The 10408-nt window shown below is 37.8% G+C and overlaps 1 protein-coding gene across 2 annotated transcripts; it reads right to left on the bottom strand.

Moving 5' to 3' along the window:
- Positions 1-1331: 1331 nt before the first annotated feature.
- Positions 1332-9174, bottom strand: cdk2 (cyclin-dependent kinase 2). 2 transcript variants are annotated; one of them, XM_053484522.1, is made up of 8 exons: positions 9041-9174; positions 8730-8911; positions 6675-6752; positions 5757-5877; positions 4165-4335; positions 3942-4043; positions 2731-2934; positions 1332-1667 (listed from the first exon to the last, which is right to left on the bottom strand). In XM_053484522.1, the coding sequence occupies exons 2-8, from the start codon at positions 8852-8854 to the stop codon at positions 1563-1565; spliced, it is 906 nt and encodes a 301-aa protein (XP_053340497.1). In that variant the 5' UTR covers positions 8855-8911; positions 9041-9174; the 3' UTR covers positions 1332-1562. The 2 variants fall into 2 exon arrangements, with proteins under 2 accessions (XP_053340497.1, XP_053340498.1); XM_053484523.1 differs by lacking the exon at positions 9041-9174 and adding an exon at positions 9008-9022.
- Between the last annotated feature and the right edge of the window lie 1234 nt (positions 9175-10408).

Below are 10408 nucleotides of genomic sequence, written 5' to 3' on the forward strand. Positions count from 1 at the left end.
AAGTAATAAACTTTTCAGAAGAACGAGTGAGATTCTGAAAGTAAATGCATTGGGTTTGCATTGTCCTCTGCCTTCTTAAGTGTTCCAGACTCCTTCCTGACCACTGCCTACACTACATGTTAACGTTTACATTCTGGACCATTGCACAAAGTCACTTTAATAACCATTGCACAAAGTCACTTTTTCTATGCATACTTGCACACCATTATAGTTCTATGTGTACAGTATTTTCAGGTTCTATTTTTTCTAGTTAAATTTTTATTTAAATTTTCTATCATATTTCTTCTATTGATATTTATTACTTATAAGTTTTAATTCTCTTTTTGAGGTCACTGGCGGTCGTGTAAGCATTTCACTACATTTCGTACTGTGTATGACTGTGTATGTGACAAATAAAATTTGAATTTGATTTGAATTAGATTTTTGCCCAAAAATGTCTTCTAGAAACTGCCAGTAGTTTGGGAGTTGATTTATGGAAAAGGTTGAATCAATAATGATAATTGTTTACAAAAGAACCCTCCTTCACCTTGCTGGTTCCTCGCTACAGTTGGTACTTCGTGCACATTAATGAACCCACAGAGCCAGTCGGCTGTTTTATCTAGAATCATTCATAGAAATTCATCTGTTTATAAAATATTTCTCAAAAAGGTATCTCTTGGCCCAGTCGAGATACTTCATCTCATGAGTCTTGTTCAGCAGTAGTCATGATTCAGCCTTTATTATCAGGGCTAAGTCTCTGACCACTTGGTCTGCAGTTCTGAATTATGATGGCATCAAAGGCTAACAAGTTCCTGGTAACCTCACATTTTATTCTTTTTTGCAGTCAACCTGTGCCTTTCCTCTACTTGTTTATACAAACGTGTAAGAATAAGAAAAGTTACCTGTAATGCGGTAAAAAGATTTAAAAGCTTGAAATGAACAAAGGTATCTTATGCAAACTGGCTAAATATTACCAATTAAATATAAAATTAATTTATAGAATATAAAATATTATAAAGATATTTTCCATTACTGAGATTTTTGTTTGTTTGTGATAATACTCGTCTATATGTTAAAGACAAAATAAAACAAGCACTTCAGTATTTTTTTTTTTTTTTTTACATTTTAACTAGTTTATGTATAATTCAAAGAGGAATAAAAATTTGCCTAAAAAGGCATAAAATCACCAATTACAAAAAATATTCAGAACTATCAAAAGTGAAAATTTTTGGCAAGCCAAAATAAATATTTTAAGGTTGGTGCACCGTAGGACTCTTAATGAAGAGATTTTTTTTTATATATATATATATGTATATATGGGTCAACCATTTTCTGAACAAGAAATTCAAGAAATGTCACCTTCCAGAAAGAACAAACTGTAAAATACACAAGCCCTAGTGCAATGTGCTTATAAACTACAACCCTCCTCAGAACAATTTAACTTTAGTTCAACTCTGGTTTAGAAAAGGCACCAAAGAATCGACAGATACTAGGTGACAGTCTCTGGGTCAGAGGAAGAAAGTCCTCAGGAAGAAGAGATGACGATTGGGATTGCGTTCCCTCTACAGTTTAAACCAGTCTTTTCAAAACCGCAAGGTAGGTGTGGGCATGGTAACATCACGGAAGAATCGGTGGACCAGGGCGTTCTTGGCTGAGATTCTTTTGTTGGGGTCGTATCTCAGCATTTGCTGTTAGAGGGGTAAAAAAGGAAGAGGAAAAAAGTTACGAACAATGACTGCAAACATGTTTTAGTTTTCAAAATTAAGAATTCAAAAGGACAGATGATACTAAAAAAAATATTAAGACAACATATGCCATGTATTACAGTTCTCCCTGTGTGCAAAACAAGTATGTCACTAAATAGTGTACTGAACGACTGATATGAACCAATTATACAGTATAGGTGAAAAATTAAACATATCAGTAGAGTTTTATGTAAGCAAACCTCCTGGTGTTAGCGTAAAACATTACAAAATATAATAAAAAAAAAACAGCTACTGGAATGTATCAGTCATAATGTTTAAATGTGTCTCAGGCCGTGCTTATATTATCTACAAGGGTGATTAAAAAATTATCCACACTCCGGCTGTAGAAATTTACAGACATCACTTTTCAACATAATCTACTTGTTTTTTTGTTACACTTTGTCCATTTGTCATCAAGCTTTTGTATTCCCTCTTTATCAGAAGAATCTTTATAATCGTACAGCAGGGCTGCTTACATGGGACCAAATGGGCGAAAGTCCGTTGGAGCAAGAATGAATCCATGTCTTGTCAACAGTAATGATTCTCTTTAAGAGACTTTCACCTTCCAAAGAGTATCGGTTCAAATTTTGTTTGCAGATACCAAAACGTTCCTGTTTATGCTGTTCTAGGAGGTGTTTAAGCACCAGGTACAAAAAAATAATAATAATAATTCACTGCACACTGCTCTTTTTTCGCACAAATTACAAGTGAAGTATCCAATTTTTGCTCGCATCGCAGTTACAAATGAACTGATAACACATTTACACCTGCACAGCTGTGACCAGTGTGACAGTAGCTTTGAACTGAAAGCGCTGAGAAGACAGTGCAGCTAACAGAAGTTTGAATATAACTGGAGTGCAGATAATTTTTGACTCAACCTCGTACTAAGGGCATGCTTATCATACAAAGAAAATACTGCAATTATACAGAAGTGGAACAGGAAAGTTGTTGAACAGGAAAGAGTTTAGGGTAACCCCACACAAAGCCGCTCGGAAATGTGTCTTACCGCGAGCAAGTCTCTGCCGTCGTCATCCAGAGGGGGAACGACTTTAGACAAGTCCTGCAGTGCCCACTTGGGAAAAGAAGGCTTGTAGTCAGGCATCGAGGTCACTCCGGGCCACACAGACTCATCGGGAGTCCCGAGGGTTCGGAAAATCCGGAAGAGCTGATCAATTTCTGAATCTCCAGGAAACAGCGCCCTTCGAGTGATCTGACAATAACAGACATGCCACAGGTCCATGTTACACAGGATAACACCTGTAAGGCATTATTTTCAATACGTCTAGAACAGTCCATGGGTAGCAAAATTTTAAGGCGTATTTAAGAATGTGTTAAAAGTACAGCTTTTTATTGTAAAGTCATTTCATTGAGTGTATTTGTCCTGATTGCTATTTACACATCATTCGCATGCACTGCAAATACTCTTATGTGCAAATATTAAATTTATCTAGTTTATATTTATAACTAGTATACAGTCGAGCCCCGCAAAGTCACATGTTCAGTGGTCGCAGCCTCAAACATTTGCAGATTTTTTCCTAAAAACCTTACAAATTATTGTTTGTGGAAATCTCCAAATTTTCACTGCAAATATCCTAAGCAATTTATTTTTAAATAGCAAAATATAATTTTTCATGCATTTTATTGCTAAACTATAAAGAACAATATAATTTACTAATTTTGTAACATAAATGTTGACGTACATTCAGCTAAATTTCCATATAAAATAAAATACTGTATAAATTTTTTTATACAGTAGAGAGAACACAAAGCAACCGTAGAGAAAAACACGGCTTGGGATGGTGAATTATTGGTGTATTTACCGCACAGTACTTATATCTAAGAAAACGATAGCGTATTCCAAAGTACACAGTTGAGTACATTTAGGGGTAACATCTGTATTTTACATTGTAACAGGATGTGCGACATAGCACTATATAGGTTACTAGGGTTACTAGACCATAAAAATAGGCCCCTGCAAAATTTTAGAGGTCAACCGTACACCACCACAGTGGCACTGCTCACGCTTCATGTTTTGCAAGAATGCAGATTGGATTTTGTCAAAGGTAGCAAACAGCAGGCTCTATACTGTTGTGCACTTCGCTTATTAACCCCACTATTTCCCAAAACTAACTCTCATAGGGCTACAGGTTTAAAATCACTAACGTACACTCATTATAGTTAAAACGCCCTAATCCATCAACATTTTAAACCTCTTACCATTTCGGCAAAAATGCAGCCCAAACTCCAGATGTCGACAGCTGTGGAGTAATATTTACAGCCCAGTAGAATTTCGGGTGCCCTGTACCACAAAGTCACAACCTACAAATCGAGAACAGATTTTACTGAGAAACATAACGGCATATCATGTGAAAACAATGCACATTTGAGACAATGCACGTGTTTATTTGCAAATCTATATACACACACCGAAGCAGTTTACCTCGTGTGTGTAGGTGCGTACTGGCACACCGAAAGCCCTGGCCAAACCAAAGTCGGCCAGTTTAATTTCCCCTTGCGCGTTGATGAGCAGGTTCTGAGGTTTCAGGTCTCTGTGTAAAACCCGGTGAGAGTGACAGAATGACAAACCCTGGAGCAGCTGGAACAGGTAGCTCTGAAAATACATACATCGCAATCATCAATAATTCACAGTAATTACATAATACTAAGCACACTGACTGTACTGGAATAAAAAAAAGGAAATCAATTGCTGATATGAGGCAATACCAATAAAACGTAACTACGAATCCTGCCTGAGATTTTGTGAGACGCTCTAAATAATAATAATTATTATTATTTATTATTTTTGGGGTTTTTTCTAATTTTTTTCCCCAATATTAGTCGTAGCCAATTCCTCCCCGTTGCTAGGGGGCTCCCACATTAAGGCTACTACTACCACTTAGTCCGGAGGACGAAGACTACCGCGTGACGTCAGCCGACTGCATCTTTTCAAACTGCTTGCTCACGCACCATTAGGGGCGGAGGAACACTACAGTAGCAGCGCTAGCAGCTCCTTCCGTGTGCGCGAGCTTACAAACGCCCCTGATTGGCTGTAGATTAGCTGCCTCCAGCTGTGAGAAGAAAACAGCATCACCCGGGGTTCAAACGAGCGATCTCCGGATGATAGGGCGAGCGCTTTACCACTGCGCCACTCGGAGGCCTCATAATAATAATAATTTTTTGAATACATGTTTTAAAATTCATTACCTACAAATCACAGCACACCTGGGTACAGATTATTAACAGGAAATTGGCAGAGGCCAGAGGAGGGCCAGAGGCCAGAGGAGGAACCAGAGGAGGGACAATACTAGCCAATCAGAGGCCAGAGGAGGGACAATACTAGCCGGCCAGAGGAGGGACAATACTAGCCAGCCAGAGGAGGGACAATACTAGCCAGCCAGAGGAGGGACAATACTAGCCAGCCAGAGGAGGGACAATACTAGCCAGCCAGAGGAGGGACAATACTAGCCAGCCAGAGGAGGGACAATACTACCCGGCCAGAGGAGGGACAATACTAGAAAAAAAAGTTTGTAGTGCATACTACACCTCACACAACTTTTAACTTGTGCACCACAAGTGGGCGCACTTGCAGGCGTTATGGTGGTTGCTTAAACTTCATTAATTTGTCCTCAGTAATAAGTTGGTGTTATACCACTAAAATTGGTTCAATTAACATTAAACTGAGAGAAAATGTCTTATTGTTAATTATTAATTAATAATTGATTGTTTTTAACCTTAATTAGTATTTTGAAGAACAGTAAAACAAAATAATTATAAGAAAATACCCCCCCAGCCAATCAGAGGCCAGAGGAGGGACAATACCAGCCAATCAGAGGCCAGAGGAGGGACAATACCAGCCAATCAGAGGCCAGAGGAGGGACAATACTAGCCGGCCAGATACTACTCCAGGAATTTCATTGATTTTTTTAATTCTTTTCTATTTTTCTATTATTATCATTGTTGCAGGGGTATAAAAATCAAACAAGTGCGCGACTAAAAATTTAAATAAAAAAAAAAAAGACTTGTCCCACTTACCTTGACCAGGGGAAGTGCGATGCCGGTAACTGAGGACGAGTCCATAAATTTCTTAAGGTCTTGATGAAGGAATTCAAACACGAGATAAAGCTTATTCTCTGTGTGGATGACATCCAGAAGCCTGAAACAAAGGCAGAAACATATCTTACAATAGATTTATTCATAAAAAATATATATTATTAATGCAGCATTAATATTATTTTAAATGTAATATAAGGGAGCAATAATAAACATTTTTTACCAAAGATTTGTTTTTATATTGGAATGGATAATATCTATAAAGTTTAAAGAGGCAACAGCTATATTCAGGCAATATTAGCCATTACTACATTTCCCCATAAGAGCATTTTCAGAAGAAAATCAGTGCCATCACATGCTTATTAAGAAATCCTTTGAGATGTACTGTATTTACATCTACACATCTTCAAATAAGTAACTTAGTGCTACAACAAAAGTGGAAAAATAAATAAATATAATTTTACATCAGCAGTCGCAGTGTCATGCATTCTATAGGTGGTTAAGCAGGAGCTGTGGAGAATGTCAGGGGTACATGCAATAGAAATGTGTTTCCTATCCAGGGTTTCGGGAAGTGATCTCTGTGATAATGTGTAAAGGTTAAGGGTGGGCCTCAGTATCAATCTGTAATTCTTTTGAATTAAGGAGTTTTTATGCATTATATGATCATTCCGCTCGGTCAGCCCCTGAAAGAGCACTATCAAATATGTTTTACTGCAATTCGACCCACAGCGTAATCATTCTGGAAATTATATTTCTCAGTTGACTTGGGAATGTCTGGGATCTAAAATCTTGTCTGGAGATAGAGAACTCCGGGTCGACCTTCCTCACATAAAAAAGAGAGAAGCGAAAAGGAATAACTGTTCGGGCTGAATGTATTTCTTTGTTGCAATGTGATCATACTTGACAATGTTGGGGTGATTAAGTTCCTTCAGCAAGGAGATTTCTCGGATGGCGGTACTCGGCACACCTTCAGTCTCCCTGCAAAACAAACAAACAAAGGAACAAGACATTAAGAACAACCGCTGTAATTATAACAACTGTTCTGTGCTCCTTATCTTAATTTGCATCATCTAATCACTAGAGATTATATAAAAATAAATAAATTTAGTTATGTATTACGATTCCTTTGTGTGGCTATTCTTCTATCACCACATCGATGCAGAAATATATTTTTAAAAGTCTTTATATTTATATATGCTGAAATTTAGAGTAGTAAAATGTTGCAGTTCCTCTGTAAACCTGCAGATGGTGCTTTAAACTGCTCAGCACAAGATTAATTTACAAATCGCAGCTCATGTATCGCCACACTGACTATGTTTAAAACAGAGATGAACGTAGTCACTTTAAATATTAAATATGTAAATCATGACACTTTCAAGCACATTTGCACACCCCCTGGTAATTTATATTTTTATTCAACATCATTCCTACACAAAAAAAATAATTCCACAAATTCTATATTTCTATATTGTACGGCTGTTTTTCTTATTTTTCTATATGGTTCATATGTTTTTCTTATTTTCTATATTGTACTGTACAGTTATTTTATTCATTTTAGTTAAATTTACCTCTATTTTCTTTTCATATTTATTTCCTATATATAGTCTTTTATTTTTTAAGGTCACAGGCGGTCGTCTAAGCATTTCACTGCATATCGTACTGTGTATGACTGTGTATGTGACAAATACAATTTGAATTTGAACCACTCGATGACCCAGTGACCAGAATTGGCTGGTTTTTAGTTTGATTGGCCATGAATGATGATCGGCTGTTCGGTCTCAAAAAAACAGTTCTGTACCGAAAGCAGAAGCTTTAAGTGACGCAACAGGAACGCATTTTTATACCATTACATTATCAAAAACCGCGCATGTTAAAACCATCCGACCTCCTTATTCTCAAAACTCTGTGAGAGAATTGGTCTCAAACCCACTTGTTACCCCTCTTACACAAGTCTCAAAACACAGCAAGCACTAATTCGATGAAAATCTTGCATTAGAAGCCCTGCCTGCGTACTTGCAGCCACTCAACCCCCATGCTCACGGTCATGTTGAGTTTTGAGACATTGGAGGCGTCTGTGGCGGTACAACGTCGCCATTTCTTTATAATCCTACAGGTGTCGCACTCTTTTTACACATCATCCCGTGTAGTCGGAGTGAATTATTTGCCATGTTTATATATAATAATTATGAAGGATGACAGAGACACGTGCTGCTCAGTTAAATGTTAAACTCTTGTATTTGAAGTTAGTTTGAATTGTTTAAATACTGCGCTTGGTTTTTATGTGAGAAAACTAATGTTATAAGTAATGGGCTACATTTAATTAATCGTAATACGTTTTTATAATGTTTACAGATTTAACAAAATCGGGGGAAGTATGTAATATTGGATCAGGATATTTATAAAATCGTGATACTTATAGAATCGCAATTTGAATCGAATCGACACCTGGTTATTGTGATAATATCGTATCGGGAGGTGACTGGTGATTCCCATTTCTAATGCTTATTGTTTAACCTTACAGCACACAGGAGTAATGTTACTAATCCCAGTATAAACAGACTACAGACAGCTAAAAAGCCAGGTTTCTCTCAAGCTCATCTCACCAAGGTCATTTCAAAATTTCGCTGCTCTGTGACAAAACCTTAGTTTAATGAATTTAAGGGAATTAAAGCAAAGTGTTGATTAGTGTTGGAGTTAGGAGGAAGATAATGTCTGCACACACAAGCTTTCATTTGGGTTATGATCCAGGCTGGGGTGCTGAGATAAGCAGAAGTTCACAAAAGGAATTCTACTGTACAACTAAAGTTAGTGCAGTTACAGGTACTGTATAAGTTATAGGCTCACCAATTAATGAAGACTAAAGTAAATCACACTCAAAGTTAATTACATTGATCATCTTACAACATGCACTCAACACATATGTTATTAACACTGTTAGCTTTTTTCCCCACTCACGTGTCCAGTCTTATTTTCTTCAACGCCACGGTTTCACCCGTGATCTTGTTTTTAGCCTTATAAACCACTCCATATGTCCCCTCTCCGATCTTCTCCACTTTCTGAAAGGAATCCATGTCAGACATCCAGATCAAACCCCTCCTCAGCCAAGGAAGGGAGAGCAGACCCTAAAAACTTCACACCTAAACACACAAAATGTCTGTATGTTGGCTCTGAGAGTGAAATCTAAGCATGAGGAAGAGAATGATGTGTTAAAAATGAGCTAATCGACACCCAACCTCAGTTACTGAGAGAATGTTTAATACCAATACCCGCCAATTCCCGCGTTCACCTCTGCTCTATCCACAACCCCTCAGTCTCAAAGACCTAGTGCACTTGGTAGGCGGTGATGGGCTATTGTGTAACACACTAGGAAGTGCGCTTATAGAGGGGATACTAAACGGTTTGAGAGTAGAGATAAAAACCCGCCCGTCAAACAAAGCCGTTCGTTGCTGAGCCCGCTGTTCTTCTTCCTTTCGCGCTAAAGAAGGAATTAAGGATGCATATCGCCACCCAGCGGATGATTTGTTTTTTTTTTCATGTGGTTTGTTACCAGTGTTTACAGAATTTAGCAGACGCCCTTATCCAGAGCGACTTACATTTTTATCTCATTATACATCTGAGCGGCTGAGGGTTAAGGGTCTTGCTCAAGGGCCGGGGTTTGAACCTGGAACCTTACAATCTGTACTAGCTACCCCTATTTTTGAAGACCCTAAATTAAATAGGTTAAATATCATTTTATTTTTATTAAGGCCTAGTCCACACGTCATATCTATTCATTTAGGAACCTCTGTAATTTAACCGGGGAATGTGGAGGGCAATGGCTACCACTGTTTTTATGCGCATTTTTACGACAGGAATGAGGAATCGAACCTGGGGGGTATTCCACGAAGCAGGATTAAGGGAAAGTCTGTCTTATTTCGATAAGCCTGTCTTATTTAAGTAAGAGTTCCGTTCCATCAACGTGTCTTAAATAAATGTCCGCTGAGTTGCCATGGTAACTTACACCTTCGAACAAGTCTGATCGGGACCAGGTTAACTATCTCGCTTATTTAAACAGTGTCTCAAAGAATCTCCGGCGTGTGGGAACATATTCCCTAAAGATCGTTCCGTCAGTTTAATTTCCGCGCTCTCACTAATCATGTCGTGTTTCAGCATTTGAATCATCCCCAAAATAATTCAAATAAAATCGTAAGCATATTAAAAAAGGTCAAACATGAAATGCAATGACTGAAAACAGAAAATCAGAAATTCATATAATCATAAATTCATATGAACAGTTACACAAAAAGCCTTATTACATTTATCAAAATAATAATAATAATAATAATAATAATGTAAAAATAATGAGATGTCAGCTTAATTGTCTAATGAATGTCAGGCCTATTTAAGCAGCACTGAGTGAGACCAACACCTGCATGGAGATCCTCAGCAAACCCACACGGCGAAGTCAATGCCTGACCACAGTGCAATCTGTCTGTATTGCACCGCGTTTCTTCACCAGTGGGACATTCCTCTACAGTGTTGGTGATTTTGGCTAAAGCAACTGTATGCCGTGAAATAAGGATGGTCTACCTTGCTCTGAGGCAATATTTAAATATTTATATCACCTTTCCTGGCCATCTACCAACACAGAGGAT

Source organism: Clarias gariepinus, chromosome 23 (genome assembly GCF_024256425.1).
Source record: "Clarias gariepinus isolate MV-2021 ecotype Netherlands chromosome 23, CGAR_prim_01v2, whole genome shotgun sequence".
NCBI classification, from domain to species: Eukaryota; Metazoa; Chordata; class Actinopteri; order Siluriformes; family Clariidae; genus Clarias; species Clarias gariepinus.